The sequence below is a fragment of the Phalacrocorax carbo genome, chromosome 1 (genome assembly GCF_963921805.1).
Source record: "Phalacrocorax carbo chromosome 1, bPhaCar2.1, whole genome shotgun sequence".
NCBI classification, from domain to species: Eukaryota; Metazoa; Chordata; class Aves; order Suliformes; family Phalacrocoracidae; genus Phalacrocorax; species Phalacrocorax carbo.
The window spans coordinates 116,774,565-116,799,366 of NC_087513.1; the positions used below are offsets into that span (position 1 = coordinate 116,774,565).

Here is a 24,802-nt window from a genome sequence, read left to right on the forward strand (position 1 = left end):
CCTGCCTCTCCTGCCATGGCTCTGGAGATTCCCGCAGCTAGAAGGCTAGAAGGTGGTGGGGAATCCTTTCAAGGTGTTATTTTGGTGAAGTGTATGTACATTTAACCTAAGGCAACATAGGCACCGTATTAAGCAACCAAAATTACGTAACTGAAATCAAGTAACATTAATAGAGAGACTGTCAACCTAAGCAGGAACTTACCTTAAGCCCATTATCTGGGTGATAAGGATAGTCCCTGACAATCTTCTTATTTCAAAAGTCAAAAACATAACCCTAAGTCTGCAAGCTGCAGACGCAAAATATTTAAGCAAACAGATGCAGAAGCTGGTTCTATACTTTGTGAAACTTACAGCTGTTAAAATAAAGCTAACTTGGGCCCTCAGCAGCTATTCCAGCAGACACGTATTGGTGATGCACGGCAATGTTTTGTGCATGCCCCTTGTCATCAGGTGTACCGGGCATGCTACAAGACCTGTTGCCCTGCACTGCTTCCCTTTGCAATGGAGAATGTCCAAGCAGGTAGCAGGTCCTAAAGCCGCTTTTCTCCTCCTTTGCTGTCCTACAGGGGTACCAACATTCAAATCCCTCTCCTCAGAAGAAAATAACATCTTCCTTCTGGAATAAACAAAAAATGCCAGCACCCAGCATCCCAGAAATGTGTCATGCTCAATTCAAAAATCACATATTTGCTTGAATGCTGCGTTTTATCCATTACTGTAGCAACCAACACCTTTAGTATTTGATCTGAAGCCCTCAGAAGAGTGATTCTGCCTTGCACAAACAGGGATCGCTCACATTCTCAAGCATTGCAAGGGTGGGACTCAGCTCACTAAAACAGCCATAATTTTTATATCTTTTTTTGGCCAGATGTTTACATTTTAATTTGACAAGTTTGTGTGCAGCCAGTTTCACTTCTGTGCTGATGAGCAGTTTCACTTCCCAGTCCCATGTACTGTCATGATGATACCGTCTACTGCCTCTTCCAGCCTTGCAGAGGCCTCTGTGCTAATCCCTTCCCTGACAGCCTGACAATGTGTGTAAAAGTGCAGCCACTGCTGCTGCTGCTCCGCTGTTTGCCTGTGAGGCACCTGATGACCCTTCTCTGCCTAAGAAACTTGGATTTGAAATGCACTTATTTGAAATGGTCACGCCTAAAGTGTTAGACGCAAGGCATCGGCCTCAGTTGGATTCCTTTGGGTTCCTTCCCTCAGGTTGCTACTTCTACTACCTTCATGTTAATTTTCCGGTGAATATGCTTCAGCAGAGATGGCACAAAAGCACAATTTATTCTGTTTAGAGAAAAAAAAAAAAAAAAACTGGGGCAGTTGAGTAGCAGGAGATACCAGGTGTGGGTACTAAATGGTCGTGGCCATTTATTGGGAAGGGAGCTGCAGCAGAAGACATGTAGGAGAATACCTCTGAGCTTATGGGAAAGGACATAAATTAACTAACTGAGGAGAAGAGGCCTAGGGTGAAGAGATTTGGGACTGAGATGGCAAGAAGGAGGTCTCTGAAGACAGGGTGTCCTACAATAGTCAGCTTAGGGTGACACCCAGTAGTTAACGTAGACAATTAGTCACTTTTGTATGCCAGCATCAACAATCTACCAACACACAAAACCACCATTTCAAGCCATGGTAGGAATTTGGCTGACAGGAACGTTATTTGTACTTTAGCATCCTTAGGTCTAAGTCCTATGTAAATATCAGCGTTTAGGCTTTGTGATGGAGGTGGTGTATGTATATGTATATGTGTGTGTGAGCGTGTGCACCAGCGTCACAACAATGTTTGACATTATATAAAAAAAGTGGTATTCCATTCTGTTCTGAAAGACAACCCAAGTGACCTGTTTTAACTGATTTTTTGGGGTGGGATGCCTTCTTAGACTGAAAGCCTGCTGATCAGGTTTGCAAAATGGATTAAAGCATTAAAAATCTGGGATGGGGGGGAAGACCTTTTAATGAAAAAGCCAAGCAGCCTCTAACTATAAATGGAGCTGCTGCAGTAACCACTATAAAATTCTTATGAACTTGGGTGGAGACAATAATTACAGCACAGGAAGAATGAGATGTTATAGGGTGCCCAGCTTCTGCAGCAGAGTGGCAGCACAAGGAGATTACAGTTTGAGTCTTAAAATGTTGTTATTGTTAAAATATTTTTAAGATTTGAAATGTATATGTGCAATCTATACAAATGTACATGTCACTAATGTTTGAGCACAGATTTTTGGAGGGTGGAATTATTTTTTCCCCAAAGATGACTCTAATGGAAATATCTGATGCTCCTACTTGGTTTGGGCTACTCCAAAACCTGAACCTCTTCTTTCAAGCTGCGACCTACTACATGTCAGGGAATTCTGAATTTTTTTTCTCAGTGCAATATCATTTTAGTTTTAAATGAAGTGCTTCTCTATACTGGATCTTGGGCTGCTTGTGAATAAGTGTTCAGAAATGACTTAGCCTCCACAAAGTGCATCCAGCTCTAGAATGGAGCAAAGAAACAATCATTCAGCAGACTGCTGTGTCACTGCTGAAGGGTTCAGAGAAAAACAGTAACAGGAACACCAGATGGAAGGACGGTTTAAAACTAAATGAGTTAAATGCAAAGCTACCACCTTCTCACAGAAAATGCCTTGGGATCTTTAAGCCTAATAATAGTTCTTAACCCAGCTATAATTTCAAACCATTAATAAGCTTTTTGAGGTAGAAATTATCACCTGCACTTTATAGGTGATGAGAGACACATGAAAAGGTTAAGGCCCAGATTCACAAGAGGATTTAGCTGCCTGAAGTGGGATTCAGGTTTGATTTAAATGCTTAAGTCCAAAATTACACCCCTCACCCCTCCCACACCCCCCCATCCAGGTGATGCCTAGCAGCAGATGCAGTGGATATCTGAAGGGGCTTCTCCTGCTGAACAGCCCAGTGCCCTTGAGGTTGCAAGCTCAGCCTCTGGGAAGGAGCAGGTCAGCATGGTCAGTCTGGCCCCAACCTGCAGCCTGAGCCCTCTTCTGCCCCTCTCCTGGGGGTGTTTGGTCTGGAGGCTGCTTCTTGGGGCTAACCTGCTGACTCAGCTTCTCATGGTAGCCCCTTCTCTGGCTTTAAGCGTTAGGGCATTTCCCCAGGGAAGCTCCCTGCTTTGTAGGACGTGCCTCAGACATACACTCTGCACCTCCCTGACGTGCACGCTGGCCAGAAGCTGCGGGGGGATGGCAGAGTCCTCAACCCTGACGGTTCCCTGGCAGGAAGTCCTTTGGGAGGAGAGGTCCTTCGGGCAGAGGGGCGGTACACACCTGGCTTTCAGGGCTGGTGGCAGCAGTGTTTGGGGTGAGGAGAGCACCTCATTCCAGTCTCTTCTCCAAGGGCTGCTTTGTGTTTGAACCCATGATTTCTTCACCCCTCGAAGGCCTGTTCTCATCCTTTGCTTAATCATGAGACTGGGAAAACCTCAGCATAATGGGTGTGTGGTTTTTGGCAGATTGTGTTCTGAAGCATCTTCATGGTGCATTTTCCTGTGAACCTAGACAAAGCTCTGTGAGACCTGGATTTTCTTCTCAGTCCCTCTACCTTTTTCCAGCGCTGGCTTTCATTTGGCACCAGCGCCAGCCTGGCTACCTGTCCAGACAGATTCTGGAATACCTCAGTGATCTGGCACAGAGCTGGAGCTGGGAACAACCATGCTTCTTGCCCTACGGAGCAATGAAGAGGAGGACCTCTCGGTATGGATATAGGAGGAGGCACCAGGTACAGGGAACAAGGAATATGTGGGTTCACTGGAAGAGCAATGTACTGCTCTGAATATGAAAAGCAAGGAGCACTTTTATGATCTTCAGGGCCATTTTAGTAAGCAATGGACTTCCACCTGCAGCAGCCTGAAGCAGGTGAACGCCAGAAGACAACCTGACAAGTCGGTAGCTAGCTGAGCATGGGAGTGTGCACGGAGAATGTTTATTCTGAATTTATTTTCTTAGAGGAAGGACTCCTCCATGCTGTCATTACACTAATGCAATGCACATTGATTTCAGAGCTAGGAAGAGGTCTGGGGTCACTCGATGGATATCCGTGCAGTCAGTGATGGGGGAGATAACACTGCCATTATGAACTTGGAAGCTGCCAAGTTCCGCCAGAGACAACCTTCAAACAGAGAGCAACCTCTGTGGCCTCAGATATGGATGTGGCTTTGTTAGAGTTGTGGTGCATAAAGTCTAGCCTGTGGAAACTTTCTGGCCTTGCCAAAGTGTTTCCTTCAGTTCCTCCCTAAACTTCAGGGAACTGATGTGCGTACACACTGCTCCAAGCACCGCCCCGCTGAAGAGCTCTTTTGGCATCAAGCCTTCAAAGCAGCTGCTTCCCTCCTCCTCGCCTCTTGCCTTGGTCTCCAGAACCTCCTCCCTCTCCCCCATGCACTGCCCGCTCCCTCCCCGCACCACACAGCAGGTAGCTCCCTGTCCTCAGAGGGAATGGTAGGAAAGGGCAGAAGGACTTGAGGATAGTTCCTAGCAGCACACCTTCAGGCCAAAACCTCCTCCTGTGATAAGGGCTCACACAGGAATCCCCAGCCTGTGCTGAGAGGGAGCAGCTCTCAAAAGGGATGGGCAGGAAGAGCATCAATAGAGGAAGGAGAACAAGAGACAGAGACTGATGCAGGGCAGGGATGAAGGGAATAAGGTCGGTTTGGAGACATCGAGAAGACTGCGTTGAAATAATATGATGGGAAAAGCGGGAGAGAAGTAGGATGGGAGCAAAAGAGGTGGAGAGTCACACAGCATTAAGGTAACAGAAGAAAAGAACTCTGTTTTTTATTGTTGCCAAAGGGTTTTTAGAAGGCAACAGAGACTGATTCAGACTGATGAGGGTTTATGCACATGACGGCTGGAAAAGACTCTCCTGACAGCAATTGTAAGCCACTGATTTGCAGTATCCTCACTTCTGCTAATCCTGAGTGAGCTGACAAGAACTGCATGCTGTAGGATAGTCATCCGAAGTTCACTAGCCTGCCCGGAAGCCAGCGTCCTAATTCATCTCTCAGAGTGATTTTATTTTGATGACAAAACAGCAGCTGTTATTTGGGTTGTAATACAGATACCTACATATACAGGTACATAGGTACACACGAAAATAAGTATTGTTTTTTACCAGAACTCAAGCAGCCTCTGAAGGAGGCAAACAACATTAAAAGGGGGAGGGGGGGAGAAAACAAAACAAGGCAAACAGATCACTTGAAACTATGTAACCCCTTCATCTAGAGAGGTACTTTGTTTTCCCTAAGCAGTATCCTAATAATCCCAACTCATTTTATCATGGCAAAAAAAAAAAAAAAAAAAAGTAAATGCTCAGAGGATAGCGTCTGCCTCATCCTCATCTTTACCCTGAGTTTCAAACATGTACGAGCAGAGCTCTGCAGAACCAAAAAATAGATTTATTGTTATTGGACTGAGGGCAGTGGTTCAGCACTTGGCATGGCCACTGTTTACAGCAGTAATGCTCCCGGAGACAGGAAGTTCTCCAAATCACTCTGCCATTATTTTTCTCCTGTTGACGCTTTCTGATCGAGAGTTTTTTCGCCCAGAAGAAATTTTAAGTAACGCAGCAGAGAGTGTTTGGGAGCTGGCAAAGCCAGCTGCAGTCATGCTCAGCCTCACGGACCACATGATGTTTTTTGAGTCAAACCCCCGCGCAGAGCTGCATCATACGTATGCTTTCTTACACAATCACCAATTCATGCAAACCGGGCTGCACGTAGCGAGTGTGTGCCGAAGATGGCTCGGGCAGCTCTGGCGTAATGAGAAAGTCTTCTTCCCTTCCCTCCTCCTGCCACTATGTCCCTGCCAAAGGCCAGAGCCGAGGCAGCCGTTGTCTTTAAAGGGCTGGGTTTGCTGATCAATCTAACGCTGACCTGGGCTTTTCGGCCTGAAATAGGCACTGACTCCTCTGTACCAGCATGGGGAGTCTGAACACTGAATTCTTCCATGGCTACTTGGTTTACGCAGAAATCTTGACAAAATTAGTGAAAGAACTAAGCAACCCTAAGTCCCTTAAAAACAAAATTACTGCTTCTGTCCTCTGTCTTTTAGAGAAAGAGTCACCGTTCAGACCAGATCGGACAGAGAAGAGTCTTGTGATAAACATTGACCCTCTAACACACACCCGGGGCAAGGACCAGCAGCGCGGCCCCTTCCTTTGGCGGCTGCCTGCGGGTGGCAGGACTGGCAGCGGCAGCCCCGGGTGAGCAGCATTGCAGATGCCCAACTTTCCCACCGCAAGGGCCATGCCAGCCTTGCCCAGCCCGGCACACCGGCGTGGCTGCAGGGTGGCTCAAAGAGCTGCCCATCTCCACACGGCGAAACCACCCTCCCGCCAGCCGTAGCATCCTGCTAGCACCGTATACTTATCAAACCTAAGTATAAATAAGCAGTTGTTTTTAAACTCTATCAATTGACACTTTTCTCAGTTTTCATGGCAGTCGCATTTCTTCTATTTTAATCCTGCCTGGCAAGTGCCGTTCATTGTTACTCCAGTATCTGATACTGCATCCCCTGAAGCATTCATTCCAATAGCTCAGACAAGGACCCGGCCGGCTGCTTAATACTGATTTTACGATCCTGTTGAATAGCATCCTCCTCTGTTTTGCACATACTTTTATAACGTTGTATGTGTTTAAGTGAAAAATAAAACAAATTTTAACAAAGTGCTTAAATAGTGCAACCACAAGGTGAAGCTGCACAGAAGGAGCAAAATCCTAAATTCAGAGGACCAATAAAAATAACTGGACTCAGAATCCAGGCGAGTAATTTTTGGGTTTTAAGTATTTTTGAGATTCCAGCTTAAACTGATTTTTCTTCCCCAGAATTATAGAATTATAGACCGAAGGAAGAGTCCTGGTGGCACAAACTTCTGCTTATGCTTGGTAATATCTCTCTCTTGTTCTCCTACCAGCTACTCCTGTGAAAAAGGAGTGCTTCTTTGGCTCTGTGGAAACTGAAAACTATCGCAAAACTTATTCATGACTCTATTCCCAGTAGCTGGTAGGAAATATATACGTAGGCTTAATTTTCAGTCCTTTCCAAGACACAGTTTTTAAAAAGGCCTTGCTGGAAACCTGTGATGAAGCTTCAGCTCCAGATCACGGCTTTAGATTGAGATCTTCTGTAGCAAGCCAAGACACTTCCCCATTAGCTACTATTATGATAACCTATTAATAATTATTTTCATCTGCAAAACATGTTTATTTGTTAGGGTTTTTTTAATGTTACATTCTACAAAGAAGATAGTTACTGGGATTAATGATTCCATGAGGAAAATATGTAATGCTTACCGAGCCATGAAGCTTTCCCTCTCCAAAATAACTATTTATTTTTAATTTTATCCAATGAATTTCTATGGTGTCAGGCTTTTTGCATCAGATTTATTTCATCATAAACTGGTTCATTATACATTAAGAAAACAGGGTACTTTGCAGTAGTAGCATTTTGAAGTTTGAAGTGTTTGTGAATGGAGGGGGAAAAAAAAGATTTTATTTTTTTTAGCCAGTTAATCAGGCAAAGGGGGACTGAGATTGGCTGAAGTTTTAAACTACATTTTTCTTTCAGAAATTACTTACTTGGGCTTACAAGCCAGACAGGCAGGTTTTCCCAGTAGCATTCTCAAACTAGGGTGAGGAATAGTAACTCTGGAGCCCAGCCAATTCCAATGTAAATCTGTTTTGTTCAGGAAAGCGAGCCAAATTGCTTTTATACAACATCTCGATGTTTCAGGCAACCTGCGATATTCTCAGCTCCCATTCTGGGTGTCAAGGAAATCAAGCGGGTGTTTTCTGGTTTTGGGGTTTTTTTTTTTTAATTCTGAATGACAGAGACAGGCAGAGCAATAGGGGCAACCGCTTGCTATTAGGTATGAAGCAAACACTGAAACGCGGTTCGGTTCTTTAAGTTTTGGCCAATATTTGGCTGGTGCATCTGCTCGGAAGGACAATCAGGATCAGACTGCCGGGTGGGGGGAATCGCTGTAACTCTCTCACACTCAGTGCTGAGCCGCTTATTCACTGAGATGAAAGCGTGGACAACAGTCTTACGTGTGAATCAGCCGTCAGGCTGTCTTGCTAGATTTCACTTAAAGCCCACGGAAGAAAATTTAAACTCTTTATTAAGAATGTAAAGAATTACAATCCTCTACTCTCTTAGAAGAGAGAAAGGCTTGCCATCGGTTCGGCAAGGCTTTCAGTGGTGATGGTTACACCTGGGCAATAACCGATGCACAGGGAACTGTCACCGGTTGAAGCTATTCCTTATTCTCCAGCCGTGAGTTTAAATCCCCCAGGTACACAAAGAGCGTCCACTCTGACCGTAACTGATGTGAACTTTCAATCACTGTTCACATAATAATCCTGGCATCGCATTATCACTGGTGGCAACTGAACTTATTCAAACTCAAATATTACACCGCAAACAAAGTTTTGGTTAATTTTCCTCCAGCGAAGTATCAAAGGAAGCAATGCCCTTTGAAGCAGCTACCTTATGCTTTAAGCTTTATACAAATTCAACAGAACAGCACCTCAGAAATCCCGTACCAAATGCAAACAGTCCCCACCTTTGGAAAACAATCCTCTCTTCGAGGAGTAAACAAAAGCATACATTAGTCACTTGGCCCAAAGATGTGCAGCCAATGGAGATGATGAGATTTAACCTCGAAGACTGACTAATAGCATGCAGCGTTCCCAAATCACCCCATTGCTTAAAGGATCCCAAGCACCTGAATATCATACGACATACAAGGTTTATGTCCATGTGCCAGTGACCGGCTACTAGCAACCGGTTACGGTAAGGGGCTCGGCGATGCTCCCCGCCAAGCTTTTCTGCGTGAATAGGGACTGTTCTCTCTCAGCCGCTGGATTTTGACCTTGAAACTCACACAGTTCACTGTTATGATTTCTAGCTTCACTACCATGGCCAGGAACTGAACTACAGGTTTGTTTTTATTAGCTTCTCTGCCACTTTGCCAGCTATTCATTTGAATCTTCTAAACAGTCATCTCTGAATCATAATGCAAATTCCATTTACTGAAAAGGTGGAACCTTTAATATAACAAATGAACATGTTTAATGACTGATACTTTTAGACATTACAGCATCTCTCATGTTTTCAGTAAATGGATATAATTTTCTCTGCATTACCCTATTATTATTCTTTGCTAGCATTACGAAGCTACATTCTCAGCTGCGGGTGTTTTCCACCAAGTGCATTTTGAAGACAGCTCAAACAACATGATTTAAAAGACATCTCCCTCTGTATCCTCGGCTAAAAATGCTGCAGGATACAGGGGAATCGGATTGGTATTTTATTCTTCTAATGTATTTACTGCTCACATCTATGTTTCAACAGGGCTGCGTTCTTCCACAATTGCTGACTGTATATATACTGGAAGAATATCTACAGATGCATTTCACTTCAAAGGCAAATAAAGGCTGTTGTGTATAATGAGGATAACTTCTTCAGTCTGCAGCCTGACCCGTCTCCCATTTGGAATAAAACATTTTGAGAGCAAGTGAGCAGAAGTGGGTCACCTTTGTAACTTTCCTGAAGTATGCTCATAACTCCGTTTGCGTTCATAAGAACCACGGGTGCAACCACACATCAGGAGATGGCTCAGGTGGTCGCATGGGGAGAGAGGGAGGGAGGGGAAAATGGTGAGGAGGGGTCAGCGAGCCCCAGGTATTTAATCTGGTTCAGAGAGACACCAGCGCACAAATTACTCAAAAAGGTCGTATACAGAAACCGACTTAAGTGCAGTAGACACTGTAATTTTGACTTGTGAGCGTTACACCACTGAATTGTCCCTAAGTAACACTGCTGTGTTTGGGACACCATAATGGTACATTACTTAAAGATACGAATGAAACAGAAGGAAAATACATAAGTAAATATCTTACAGAGTCACATGGAAGATGCGACAGTTTTTCATTCTTAACCTTAAGAGAGGCTGATCCTTTCCCCAAGCTTTTTCTGAGCAACAGCTCACCAGCTTCTCTTCTATGGGTTTGACTGACCCCCCCTGACCCACACAAAGGGACTCCACTCGCAGCAACAAGGGCAGTAATGCAAGAGGAGCACTTAAAATAAACTTGTAGTAGAAAGGTAAACATGATTGCTTGGAACTTATGGGGCTTAAGATTATGGACCAGAGACAAAGAGTGAAGTTGCAAAGGGTCCTTCTGTTGATTTTATGGGCTTTTGGATCAAGCTTTGTACACCTGCCCTCTCACACGCAACGTGAGCCGCACATGTCAGATACTGTTTGAAGCTTCCTAACAACATTTTTATATAGTTCTAGTCTAAGTCAGCTTCGACTCTTATTCGTTACTTATGCTCATAAGGCCTTTTTATTTACTATGCACTAGTAATTACTGGTTATGACAGACATACAGTAAGTTAGATATAAAGCTCATCTGTTCTGTTCTATCCCACGCACCTTGCAGGAGCACATTAAATAACAAGACTATGGCATATTGCTCCGTATCTATTCCAGAGAAAGAAAGGTTAGAAAAAGTGCCCTGTGCCTTTATCAGGTCTTGATGAAGCCAGAAAATGTTTAGATCAATGCGGGAATTATTTGTAATTTTAGGTTGACTTGCTTTTGCAGAGAGTGCCTGGGAACCCTGAGGTGGTCAGGAGTCTTTACGCAAGCTGAAAATTCTCATTTTGAATTGAAAGTACGTTATTTAAACTTAAACATGGGCAATATTTTGCTGTTCTAAATTTGACAGATGGCTTCTGGAGTCAAAATGTGACTTGCTGCCTATGTGATATTTTTTTTCAAACAAGATGTCATTGTTTAAAAATTGAAGTGATGCAGAGGATGGGCTAAGATAAAGCAATAAAACCATATAGCGAATTCTATGCCTTCGGAATCAGCCTAAAGGCAGATCTTGCAGCGTACCCTGCCACAGAAAACTTTTATAGAGGCCGGCTTCAAATTTCCTCCATGTAGTCAGAACTTGACATAACTGGTGAACATGACCAAAGTGTGTTTGAGAAAAAACACATACCTCTTCCACTTCTACCCACAAATCGGAGGTCGTTGAACCTTGCTACTTGGTTTTTCATGGCAGCTGTGGCGTTTCTGAGTTCTGCAGAGTAGTTTTCATCATTTCCAGCCATCACCGTTACCAGCGTCCCATCGGGCACATCTCCCAAGGCCACCACCTACGAGATCAAGGAGCAGAAGCCTCAGTTTCCTTATGCGACATTTAATTTGGGGTGCAGAAGATCAACAAGTAACATGATAAAATAGGGAGAAGCAGCAACAGCAAAAATCAATGTAGACTAAGAAGCTGTTTGAAGAAAACAGGAATTGCTTCCATTCCTAGTTTGCAGAGCTACAGAAAAGGTTTTACACTGATGCACCTCAGAAATACACAGCATAATGGATACCCTGACAGGAAAAATACATGAAATATGCTTTCCAAAATACACTTCTGTAATTGCCAGTAAATAAATTCAAGTAACAGGAACCAATTTTCTGGTCTGATTTACAGCAGTAGCATTACTTTTAAGCTACAGCAAAGTCAGCACAATGATGGAAATGTAAAATTCAAGAGAAAACAAAGCCAAGCCAATTGTCTCATGGATGCAGAGAGTCAAAGCTGCCCCAGTTCCCTATCGTTTCCTCCACCACTCTCAACAGAGCTGCTCCAGCATAAATTCAGAATAAGTCCATGGAAAAGCGGGCCTCAGTCAAATGTTTAATCACAGCTTACTGAACAATTTCTTTTTTTTTTTTTTTTCATTTAGAAGCATGAAAGCAGGTCATTGACTTAAGACCTCATCTGCAACGTGACGGATAGAAATCATGATCTGAACTAATGAAATCTGCAATCTCTCAGACAAAGGCTTCCACCTTATCCAAAATATTTCTGCTGGAGCTGCTTGGTGCCAGCATCTATCAAACAAATATTTAGGAACACAGGAGTCGCTGCATTTCTGATGCGATGCGCTGAGAGATATATAGTTTTCTAACCTTACCTTTTCTGACCTGTATCTACAATGTTCATGTTGGTTAAACAATGAAAACTTTAATTTTATCTTATATTCTTGAGCAGGACTGAATTCTCAAAACAATTTTAACCTGCTGTGATCGAATGGATGTCTGGTGTGTCTCTAGATTTACTCTGGCAAAAGTAAGAGCTTGAATTAGGTCCTCTGTCATACTTTTTTTAGATCCCGTTGCCATTCCCCCAGTTAAGTCAAGTCTACAGTAGCGACCTTAGTCCTACTACCAAAAATAAAAAAAAGAAAAAAAAGGGAAAAAATCTAGCTAGCTTTTATTTCCTCTTTTACACATTCTAAGAGGAAGCAGTCCTGCATCATGTCCTCTGAGTTGCAGCTCAATATTTTTCCTTCCTCTTAGCGTTTTCTAGCTTATGTCCAAGCAGTTATAATTGGCTCAAACTTATCGCAGCCTGGTCTTATTTCTATTAGTTTCTAGTCACACTGTTCCTTCCAAACAGCAACAGTGTCTCCTTTTCTTGATCAGTCTCTGATGTTTATTCCCCAGTCATAGCTACCTCCCATAATATGAGAGAGGTCTCCCAGCCTCAGGTATTTCACAGCCTTTCCTTCTATAGCAGGCTGTGCTTCTCACTTCAGTGCTCTCCCATTTGTCACCGATAACCCTTATTTTCACTTCCACATGCAGAGTTAAAATCACTGTGTCAAAATTCCCTCTTTACGTATCTATTTCAGCTTCCTCTTTCCCATTCCTCTGTGGCCCAGGCTTTTGGTTTTTTGTTCTCCTCTGTGTGCTGTAATGCGTTTCTGTGGCCTGCGCTACACCGAGCGTTGCGCTTTTCACGTTTCCCTGATCTTGGTAAAATAGACCTGCTCGAAACGTTGAAGCTAGTGATTTTTCTCCTTGCACAGCGTTGTGCCACGAGGCATGCTGGCTCACAAAATCAGCAGCTGCGAACCCAACGCATTCAACCGAGTTCTTAAAACGTTGCTGTAAAAACTTAATGCATGCACATATATTCAAGAAGACACAAGAAAGGGAAAGGGGAAAGCCGGGGCATTACCCTCGCCTCCCTGTGATGCAAATGTTTGCATGCTTGGTAAAGGAAATACATGCTCGCATTTTGAGGGATGATAAATCTTCATGAATCCAGGGTCAGCTGTCTCTTACAGAACAAATATTTTAAAACACCGTTTTCAAATTACACTGCAGGCAACCTCAGCGATAAGAAAATATTAGAAACAAGTATAAAAAATACACAGTGCAGAAAAGAAACTAGAGTTAAAAGTCACAGACAAGAGAAACAGAAATACAAACATTTATATTAAAAAAAAGACTAAACAGATAAGTTGGGACTTGCTGACTGGAGTTATCTAGTACTTTGTTGTACTATTTAGTGCTTAAAAATATGTATTTCCAGAGAAACGAGGAGAATATCGCAGTTGCGGCGCTGCTGGGTGTCTAAATTACCTACTTCAGCTGCATGAGTCAAACAAAGTTGGCCTTTTAGATTAATATTTATATTCTTTCCTAACAGCATTTGGACAATGAATCCGTATAGCACCTTATTAGAGTTGCTATGTATTTTTCTCTAAGTTTTTCAGAATCATTCTTTGTTTAAGAAAAAAAATAATGCATGGAAACGATTGTTGGGTTTGAAATAATATCCTGATCCTAAAGATCAAACATCATGAGTGAATTTTTCCAAGGAAAAGAGAAAAGAAAATTCTGACTCCCTCTTTTTATTGAAGCAATGGTTGTTAGCAAATATTTGGTAAAACTCAGTGCTTTTTTGCCAGATGCAAATAAGATACTGGCAGCGTAGGAATGTTCTGAACTGAATTTTCTCGTTCCTGTTCCAAATGATCTTGAAACTTACGACTTTTAAAAATGCCTTTTCGAATATTTACTATTTAGTATAAAACCAACGGGATATTTTTATACGTGGCAAACTATTTCAGGACTCATTTCTCAGCGGTCCACGGCGAGAGCATTTAGGGGGGGAAAGGAGGAGCACCGAGCGCCCCGGCAAGCAGGTGCCTTCTAGCAGATCATTACAGGAGCTCACAAGGAAACCCTCTCCCAGGGGTTTTGGGGGTTTTGGTTTGGTTTGGGTTTTTTTTTTGCTTGCGTGTTTCCAGGTTAAACTACCTCAGTGTTGCAAACGCTTGCTTTCGTCTGTTTGGAGAACCTGACCCCTTACTCTGTTTGCAGAAGTTGGGAGCGGGCTTGCGAGTTAAGACGGAGGGGTGCGCTAGCTGGGCTGGGGGACACGAGAAATGAGAGCGGCGTCGAGTCTCTCTCAAAACCAGCCCCCTGGGTTTGTTTTCCACGGGCAATTTTCACATAACCGAGGCGGCCGCCTGCCGCCCGCAGCAGCACCGGGAGGCGCGGGGGAGCGGGGCCCCGCTCGCTGCCGGACCCTGCGGCTCCCGGGCACCGGCACCGGCACCGCTTTCCGCCGGCGGCCGGGCAGGAGCGGGAAGAGCCACCTTTTTGCGTCCCCCCCCTCCCCTCCACGAGATGACCGGGGCTGGGAGCGCGCCCCGGGCGCGGCCACGCGTGGCACGGCGGGGGGCCGCCGCGGTGGCCTCCGGCCGCAGGGGACCCCCGGGAGAAACGCCGGCCACTTTGGGGGACCTCGCTTATCTCCTTGCCCGGGGGGGCGGAGCGGGTTTTCACGCCTGTTCCACACGATAACTCTGCCTTCCAGGAGCAGGGCTTCCCCAGTAATTAGCAGCAGTTGCCTAGTGCGTGGGTGACAGTATAATAATTAATCTAAATGTGTGAATTTAGGAACTGACCCTGCCGATTAGTTCTTCCCTTTCCTCAGACTCACGTATGGGTAAAACAAGAAGACTCTCCGGACGTACTAACACTTTTCCCTCAAGCGGCCTCCTTAGCAGGATTTCCCAAAGCTCTGGGAGCTCAACTGATTCCCTTCTCCATCTCTTCTCCTCCCCGCAAAAGTCCTCGGGAAGACTCGGGTCTGGTCGCCTTCAGGAAGCCGTACTGAGGTGGTCGGACTCTAGCAGCGACCGCAAAAGAAAGCACGAACTTTCCAAATCCCGATCCTAAAGCTAACCCCGGGGCTCCTTAGGGAGCCGCGCGTCTCTGCGGCTCCCGCCTCGGAGATGAGGATAACGAGATTAATTACCTTTTCTTTTCCCTGTTCGGAAGCGTATCTACATCGGCAGCAAGAAAACCAGAGCATTCGAGAAGTTAGCATAGACCCAAGTCAAAAAAGAGCGTGACCGGGGGGGGTGGTGGTGGTGGTGAGCGGAATGCCGAATTTTGCTTGAACCCGGGTAACGGGGAAGCAGGCCGGGTAAGGGAGGAAAGCGCAGGAGTTATCCCCCGCCACCCTTCCCCGCCCGCAGCCGGCCCGGGGGCACCGCTCGTCAGGGCCCCGGCCCCGCACCGCCCCGCAGCACCAGGGAAGCGGGGGTATGCCCCCCCCTGCCCCGAACCCCGACGATCTTTTACCGCGGTTTTACTTGGGCTACCAAGGACAGGTTTAGCAAGGGGCTCTGGAAACAGAAGTCCAAGAGGCCGCAGGGTCTGACCCTCTACATTTGCTATTATTAAAAAAAAAAAAAAAAAAAAAAACCAAAAAACAGCCAAAAAAAAAGGGAAAGGTGTTTTTTCCTCAGAGCCCCCGGCAGCCCGGCGGGGGGAGACCCGGCACCTCCCGAGCGGGGCCGGCCGGTGCTGCCGGGCGCTCGCCGCAGGCGGGTCGGCGGAGGCGGGCGGGTGTCCCCCGTCGGTGGCGGTCCCGGCGGGACCCTGCGCCGCGGGGGGCGGCTGCTGAGGCACCCGCCGTCGCCGTGGGCGGCTTCTGGGGGAGCCCGGGGCTCCTTCAGCTCCGGGACGCCGGCGTCTGTCTGCACAGGGCTGCGCCGGCATCTGGTCCCCAGGGCATCAAACTCCTCGGGTCTGGCTTTTCATTTTATTTTTTTTTCCTTTTTCTTTCCCCCCTTGAGCAGAGCCGCCTCTCACTACCAGAGTTATGAATGGGCCGAGGAGGGAGGCAGCGGCTGGAGGGAGCCTGCCCAGCCCATCTCATGCCCCAGCGGCCGACAGCCGCTCGCTCCTGCCCTGAGCCCTGCCGACAGCCGCGCCGCGCCCGCTCTCCCCACGCTTTCCCACGCTGTCGCGAGTGGCAGCGACCGCGAAAGGAAGGGAGGAAGGATGGAAGGAAGGATGGAAGAAGGAGGTGCAGGGCCGGCTGCGCCCCGACGCGGCCTCCCCGCCGGGACGAGCCGTCCCGCCCGGCGGCTGGGTCCTGGTCCGGGCGCGGGTCCGAGCCCGGGGGTCGGCGCCCCTTGCCCCCCAGCCCGCCCTCCCCTGCCCTCCCCTACCCCCCCTACCCCCCAGAAGCGCGATTTCGAGGAGCCGGCAGGCTTACCTTGAAGGCGATGGGCAGCGTCTTGTTGCAGCGCCAGTGGGTGGGCAGCACGGAGCAGAGGAAGTTGGGGCTGTCGGTGCGCACCAGCTCCCCGGGGTGATCCGCCAGGACCTCCACCATGCTGCGGTCGGCGCTGCGCAGCTTCCCCGGCAGGGCGCCGCTGTGCTCGGCGCCGGGCAGCGGCAGCGGCTCGGTCATCTTCCCCGGGCTCAGCGTGGTGGAGGGCGGCGTGAAGCGGCGGCTGGTGCTGGTATCTACGGGGATACGCATCACAACAAGCCTTTTGAGTGAGAGACCTCCACAGAGTTTTTACAACACACCGAAACGAGCGTAACTCTTCAGCGAGCTGCTCCCTGGGGACCAACATAAACGGATACAGGCTGAGGACCCGGGGGAAACTTGTTTCTACGCCAGTCCCCAAAGTTAATTTTTTGCTGAAGGCGGCGGAGATAGCGAGCACGCCGAGACTTAACTCTTGGCGTCCTGGCGCTGCGGAACAGATCACGTTAATCCGATAAGCGAAAGGGTCGTCCGTGCGGGGCTTTACCGCGACGCCTGTGCATCTAGTCCGCGGCCGTGAGGCACAAAGTTATCGCGGGCAAAGCTCCTTCCAAACTCCCAAGCACCGTGGCAGAAATTAGGCAAGTCAAACACGAGACGCGGTCAGAAACGCATGCAAAGCCCGGGCTTCCCAGAGAGCCGGTTGCCTATCAGTTTCTTCCAGGTGATTTCTCTACAGTCCCAAGAGAAAACAAAATACATCAGCGTCTTCCGTCGGCAAAAATCGCTCTTTAAGAGAGGGAAATTCAGGGTCAGTCTTCAGAGAAGGCAGTACGCGAGCTAGACTTTCTGATCAAAGGTCAGCTGGCTACAACTGCATATATATTCGCGTACACACACTCACGCACACACACATATACCGTACTTCATAAAATATTTACAATATAATCTGTAGAGAATTTAAACACAACAGGAATCCATTAATGTTCTCGGCAAGATTTTTTTTTTTTTAAAGCAGCCTTGAAAATCAGCTTCAGTAGTTTGGTTCGTGTTGCTCTAAGAGTACTCGTGTCATGACCTTTCAATCGTTCTTGCGCAAAAATAAGAAAGAAAAGAAGCTCAGTGCGTGGAATTCAGGCTTTAAATCTCTATCTCGGTACTTGTCTTTGGTATAACGTCTCTCCCCAATTTAAAGAAAGGTCGCAGCCGATCGCGAGCTCTCAGGCTAAAAGGTCCACAACTGAAAACTTGGGTTTGGGGATGTTGGTTAAATTGTGGGTTCTCTCTGTGGTTTTGTGTGTGCAACAGCGCTCTCTCTCTCTCACTCACGTCCTCCTCAGCAGTCAAACCAACAGTCTGCAACAACTTCGGCAGTCATTGCCAATTCTTTTTTTTTTTTTTTTTTTTTTTTTTTCCGGTATCTGAGGCAGTCTTCCTCTAATTCGGCCACAGGAACCGGCTGCTTAACAATATTTTAACCGCAGCAGGTGGAAGCCTGCTTTCGGAAACATGGTTTTTCTCTCGGCCGCCTCCAGCCAGCGGGATGGATACTGCCAGCCTGCGCGGAGAGTCCACACGCACGCACCGAAAACCAAAAGCAATCAACCAGCAAGAATAACAATAATAAAAAACCGATTAATAATAATAATAATAATAATAATGAGCCACTACTTTTGAACGAGTGAAAGCTTTCCTTCCGCAAAGGAGGAGGTGACGGCGGGCGGGGGTGGAGGAGCCGCTGACCCCCACGGAAAGAGACGGAAAGAAGCGGGGAAGACCAAAGCCCCGAAGTTGCCAGCCAGGGTTAGAAGTTACAGCCTCCAGCCCAGACGACCGCTCAGAGAAAGCGCATTTCCACAGCGGAGAGCTCTCGGATCTTCACGTGAGCCGCCGGGGAAAATCAGCCGCCCGGCCGCCCACCCACGGCTCCGGGGCACCGCCGCTCCGCCGGGCTCCGGGCTCTGGGTTGGGCCGGGCCCCAGCCGCTCCGCTCCGCTCCGCTCCGCCGGGCCGGGGTCCGGGCCGGGGTCCGCCCGCCGCCGCCGCCGCCGGGATGAATGGAGGTGTCCGGGCGCGAGTCGGCTGCGGCGGGCGGAGTGCGGAGGAATGTCATTCCCCCGGCTGCTTTGCATACGGGGAGGGCGCCGGCCAATCACAGCCCTTTCCGGGAGCAGCCAGGGCGCGGCCGCGGGCCAGGGGGCTCCTGGAATTGGCGCGCCCGCCGCCGCCGCTACCGTGGGGCGCGGAGGGTGAGCGCCGGGTCGGCGGGACACCGCAACCGCGCACCCACGCACCCGCGGGAGGGCGGCGGGTTGTCGCTCACTCGGCACGCCGCAAAGGCGCTGGCGGCGGGGCCCGCCGCAGACATGTGTAGGGTGTTCCCGTCCCTGCGGTTTGCCGGGGGCGGGGGGGGGGGGGGAAGGGGGAAGTTTACGGCGGCCGGAGCGGCGCGACCCCCGGGCCTCCCTGGCCCCGCCCGGTGCGGGTCCCGTTTGCCCTTCACTTGCGGACCACCCCCTCTCCGAGGAGCGGCTGGTGCCCGCAAGGTGCCCTCAGCGCCGCGGCCGCCGCCGCGGCACACGCCCGCCGCCGGCCACGCACCCCGCCGGGCAGCCCCGCATTCCCCGGGCCAGCTTCCGGCGGCGTTTGCACCGGGGGCGTCTCCTTCCCCGCACAGAGGGACACCTGGACCGGCGGCTGCCTCGGGAACCGGGCTGGTGTCCCCTGTCCGCCCCGCTCCTTCTCGCCCCCGCGGACAAGGACGCGGCCCCGAGGGGCTCTCGACATATCGCGGCGGCGGCCGGGTCCCCAGCTGGGGACATTCCCCCCTCACCCCCCGTCACAGCCCATCCACCGGGCCGCGCCTGCCGGCAGCCCCGCCGGAGGCGAGGCCAGGCCGGCGGGGGGGCAGAGCCGCACGGGCAGCAGCGGGCCGCCGGCGTCCCACACCGCCGGCCGGCCTGGGCCCCCGGAGCCGGTAACGAGGATGCTGGGTGGAGGCGTGGCTGTCCGATAGGGCTGGGTCGGGGTTATTGGGGTTTGGGTTTTTCTTTTTATTTTTTTTTATGGTGGCTTTCCTTCTTTTTTACTTTTATTTTGTGGTGCTGGTCGCGAATGTCGTGGGCCCGTCGCTGGCGTTCCCTGGGCTGGGAACAGGGCGATCCCGGCCCGTTGCCCCCGTCGCGGCGCAGTCCCCGCCCGCCCCCGCCGCGCTCTTGGGCACGGGCTTGGGGCTCCCTCCGTGAAATGGCACGCTCCTCGTTCGGCCGTGTCTTCTCTCCCTGTCGCGGTGTCGCCGTGTGCCCGCCGCGTCCCCGCCGGCACGGCCGTCCCCCCCCCACGGCCACCCCCGGGGACGCCTCCCCGGCCGTCCCCGCCAGCTCAGCAGCCGCGGCGGCGTCCGGCCGCGCTCCCCCGGGGGCCGGGCGGGCTTTGAAGGGGAGCGACGGCAGCGGCGGCGGGGGGGAGGGGAGGGGCAGTAGGAACGCGTATGCGGGGTGGGCGCGGCCGCGGAAGCGACACGACCGGTGCCGCCTCCCGCCGCGGCGAGCCGGGCTCGGAAAGGGCCGCGGGGAACGGGCCGGGGCTGCTGCCCGCCGCCGGGCCTTGCGCAAGGAGGCGGCGGCGGCGGCCCCGGGGGCGGCCTTCGGTGCAGCTCCGCGGCGAGGCCGGCAGAGGGGGCCCGCCGCCCGCCTTCGGCCCGGCGGAGGGGAGCCGGCGGGTGGGGGCCGAGGGGCGACCCCCGGGGAAGGCGGACGCTGCCTGCTCGGCCCGCTGCGGTCGGCACCGCCCGTCGCCGCCGGGGCCTACGGGGGGCTGCGCTCCCGCGGGGGACGCGACCCGCCGCACCCCCTGGAACGCGGCTCCTCAGGGAGAGCAGCCGGCACCCCGGGGCGCGCAGGGTGGGGCGAAGACTGGGCAGAGGGGATCCTCGATTTTGCGCACACCCGCTTTGGAAACCCTCCGGAGCTGGGAAAACGGCTGTCGGTCTGCGTTCTGGCACAGCGCGACCCGCGGGGACCGGAGCAGAGAGCGGGCTCGTGTCACTTAACGCTATCTGATTTACAGGCAATTAAACTGAAAGCAGGCTGGGTTCCCTGGCTGAGAGAAATGGGCTTTTGCCATCCCGGAGCCTGCTGCCGGGGAGCGGGATGCGCCGGGTGCCTTGCGGGGCTGGGCTCCCGGCGCGGAGACCCGCGCAGCGCAACGGAGCGCAGGAAGCGGCGCAGCCGCCTCCCACCAAATTCGGGGTACGAGCACCCCGTGTAGGTTTCCTTGTACCCCTCCAGTGCGAGTCAGGAGCGCCTCCCCCTCTGCAGGGGGGTATGTGTGCGAGGCTCCGGCCGCCCCCCTCTGCCCCGCAGTCCCTTGGCGGGGGGACCGGTGGGGCGGCGCCGGGCCCGGGGCTCCCCCTTCCTTCCCCGCCGGGGCTGCTCCGCGGCACCTCCCCGCCTGCTCCCCTCCCCGCGCCGGAGGGTTACAGCTTCATCTTCGCGTGACCTGCCCCCTTCCCCTCTGCCAAAGGATGCGGGGCCGGTTTTCTGTGTGCCGCCGTCCCCGCCGCCCCCGAAGCGGCTCAGCCCGCCCGTCCTCCCTCCCGCTGCGCTCCTCGCAACAGGTCCCTGCTTTCAGCAGGCGAGTTTGGGGCAGAAAGCTCCGTATTTCACAGCAAGAGCCAATGGTTTGTGTGTGGTTTTCCTTTAAAGTCCGTCTCTCACACGCTTACTTCTTTCTTGTATGAAATTATCCCGAATTTAAATTATTAGGGAGAGGTTTCCTTCTCTTTTAAGGAAGAAACCATTACATAGGCAAGTGGCTGTTATAAACTACTGCTTAAAAGCCATCTGGGGTATATTAGTGGCTGATAACTTTTTACGGGCACTGTAGAGATAAGAAGAGTGATTTTACTGATGTACATACAACTACATACATTGCCTAAAATGTTAAAATACACATGCAGTGTTCGGTTTTGTTTCCTCTCCTCCCCTTCTGCTTTAGTCTAGAGGTAGTGAGTATTTAGTATTTAAATTAATAAGTTGAGCTAGATTTCCCTCGCTGCTTTGCACCCCGTCTTAATCTGAACTCCTTGTTATAAATACAAAGTAAACCCGAACTGTTACACACGTGGATAGTCAGAAAGATACAAAATGCCATGATTTAAAAGAAGATATAGAAAATACTATATATGCTTACAGTTTTCTATAACTTAGCAGCATTATCAATGCCGAGATGCAGGAATTTAAAGTAGGCTAAAGGTGACAGTATTATTAACTGCATAGAAACCAAGTTTTTACAAGGTAAGTTAAGGAGGTAAGTGAGAGAGGGCAGGTAGGGATAATACCACGGTGAGGATATTTTGATACAGGTGGGGCTAGGTATTTTAGATGCTTAACACTAACCACACGTGACTTGTTGGGCGGTGGTTTTTTTTTTTTCCTTTTTAGTTTGTTTAGCTAATTCAATTTACCGTCTTCTTTATAATTTTATTTTTGCATGACAAAGAGAGGAACTCGCATAGGAGTTTACCATCCCCTTACTATATCTTGTGCAGGTACTCTGAAAAAATAGAAATGAATGAGTTAAGCAGCTTGCAGGAATAGCAGTGATAAGGCAAAGTAAGGAAACAATGCGGGATATTTAAGGCTGACATTTTTTCTCACATGGTAAAACTTTATAGCATCCCTAATGCTAAGACCTGCTCAGTCAGTCTCTTGTGCAGGTATCCTTTTGAAGCAGGAATCACAACTGATGTTATAACTTTACCAATGCGCATTCAGCACAGCTTGCATTTGTATTTTGACATCAATTTATTATAGCCGTAAACAAACCACAAGTGAATCTCTATCTACCATGCCTTGCTTCTGTCGTACAGGATTACTCAACCACAAAGCACCAAGCTTTTTACATAATATAGTTAAGCAAAAGCTTCGGAAATATGAGAGAGGGAGCAACAATTTAGGGATGAATTTTAAACAGCCTGAATTGCAAAGGGCAAATTGAAGCCTGAACACAATGCAAGTTCCCGCTACACAGGTAAATAAATATTCCCTGGCCAAGCAGGCAGCAATGGCCACTTGTTTGCAATGGGCTGAATTTGTGTGGGACGGGAGAAAACTCGCACAAGGCAGGCAGCAAAATATCTTGTTAAAGGAGAAAAAACATGCAGACCTTAACAGAGCTGGCATACATGTTTTATGAGCACACAGTGAGAGAACTGGCTACGGACCCTGATCTTGCCAACATTTAGAAACATGCCTAATCTAATTCTTAGCAGTGTTTCTGCTGAATGCGGTAGAAATCTTGTTGGGGAATACAATTAAGCGTATTTAATTGTTTGGAGTATCTGAGCTTAATGTGGCATTAGCCGGTGGGTCAGCTCCTACCTCTTGCACCTGAAATAATTTAATATATGTATTGAGGCCCTCTTAAAGATGTTTACAGTGGTGTAAGTGTGCCTTGCTTCTACTAGTGATGAATCAGTGGGTTAATGCCTGTGAATGAAATTTGTAGGGTCAGGCTTCTCAGTTGCCCCTGCAAGTATTTATAGCGTAGATGTTGCCACCATGGGTAATTCCACTGACTGACATGAAAAAAATTGCTATAGTGATAGATGAAATTATTTTTGGGCTACTGGAATAATGAAACATTGCACAGAGAAAAGCAGCAGCTGGTAAATAAAAAGACAAGAGTCTCCTTATTTCCTGCAGTGATCTCTCACACACTATGAAATATACATATTTCATCCCAGCACGTAAAGTGCACATATGATGCCATATGAGATGTGAGGTGGCCAGTATGATACAGGGGAAATGTGGCCAGGACTACACAGGTGTATGGTGTCTAACTTCCCTCCGTTTCAGGGAGGGGGAACTGCCTAAACCCTTCCAGGGATCTCGTCTTTCATCTCTGTCAACTGATACAAGGTTATTCACTCTGGAAGCGGGGAAATTGGCTGCAGCCCAATTGATGCAAAGCAAAGGGGTTGTGAGAAAAGATGAAATAACACATGTTCATTCAATATCTTTAGCTTGGGCATCTTATTACTTGTGACCCGAGTTTACCACTGGAAAAGTTCCCAAGGACTCTCCACCCACTTTAGGACCTCCAGGTGATAACGGTGGTCAGAAGCCTGCCTCGTTCTTCCCGGGCAGAAACTGTGAGCCTTTTTCTTTTCAAACAGGACTGACCAATCCATGCTCTTGTCACTCAAAATATTTTGGAATGTAGACAAGACTCCTGTTCTGAGGGTGTGGAGAATGATTTGCCTGGATAGTTGGCACTTGGATGGCAAGGGCACAGACCTACACAGGAAGAGAGCTACCCTTTACCATTTCTTCTCCCCCATCGTTCAGAAAGTGCAAGCCAGAGATCTGTGTCTCTCTTGACTCAAACTATCAACCGGTGGCAGCAATGGACAGGGAACAAGGGGATCACCTGGGGAAGAACAATTTTCAGGAGAGGTTGAACTGTGAATTCGCATCCGGCGTTAACCCCAGCTTTGCAGGCCTGTGGTTGCAGGTCCTCCTAGGGTTTTGTTGGGTGAAGGAATGAGTCAAACCAACAGCCAAAGGAGAAGCTCAGACTGGGCAGAGCCCCAAGAGGATGGGCGGTGAAATGCAATTCAGCGGACTCTTCCTACCTGCATGGATGCGATCTCAATGCCCAGCAACGCAGTGAGGCCAACTGTGTGATGCAGCACCTCACCAGTGCACCACCCCTGGAGACATTTCTCCATGGCACTCTTCCTCCCCATTTCCTTAAGGGGGAGATTTAAAAATCATGAAGTTACTTCAGCAGCAGCCTGTGTTGATGCCCCCCTCCCTTACAACCCATTTGGTCAGGCCAGCTCAGCTTTGCTGGGAGGTTTAAGGGCCAAAGCCAAGGCTGCATGCCTGCAGCGGGTGTGTGTCAGTATGCAGGTGTGTGGCGTGTGCTTGCTGCTAGCGCCCAGAGCCAGGGGCCACAGAGCCAAGCACCGGGCAGGGGGTGCCTCTCTCCTCCTGTACTTCACAAGAAGGATCCCAATCTGCCTTTAAAAATACTCGTTAGAATATCAGCAAGGAGACAGTTTTCTCCTTTGTCTTACACAGCTGTTGATAAACTTTTGTGTAGGAGCGGAGACTGGGTTAAAGTTTCCACTGCAAAAATATGTTTCGGTGGCTTGTCTCTGCTCCCTGTACCTGTGGGCCAGAAACGTGGAATGTGTCACTGTGCAGTTAGGATGAAATACATTTTGCCTTCCTCCAAGTGGAATTTGGGTACTTGGTGCACAATAAGCAGGCACAGGCTATCTGGAGGTGCAGAAGCAGAGGGGCCACATCTAGAGCCGAGGGAGCATCCAGTCTTATTTTCCCAGCACTCAAATCCCAGGGAGAGCAACGGGTTTAGTTC

The 24,802-nt window shown here is 49.4% G+C and overlaps 1 protein-coding gene across 2 annotated transcripts in view; it reads right to left on the reverse strand.

Moving 5' to 3' along the window:
• RUNX1 (RUNX family transcription factor 1) overlaps positions 1 to 24,802 on the reverse strand; it is a 176,103-nt gene that overhangs the window by 59,068 nt on the left and 92,233 nt on the right. For both annotated transcript variants that reach the window (XM_064471354.1, XM_064471344.1), the window contains exons 3-4: positions 16,412 to 16,665; positions 11,042 to 11,198 (exon numbers count right to left, since the gene is read on the reverse strand). In XM_064471354.1, coding sequence (XP_064327424.1) covers positions 11,042 to 11,198; positions 16,412 to 16,665 — 411 coding nt within the window. The remainder of the gene's footprint in view (positions 1 to 11,041; positions 11,199 to 16,411; positions 16,666 to 24,802) is intronic.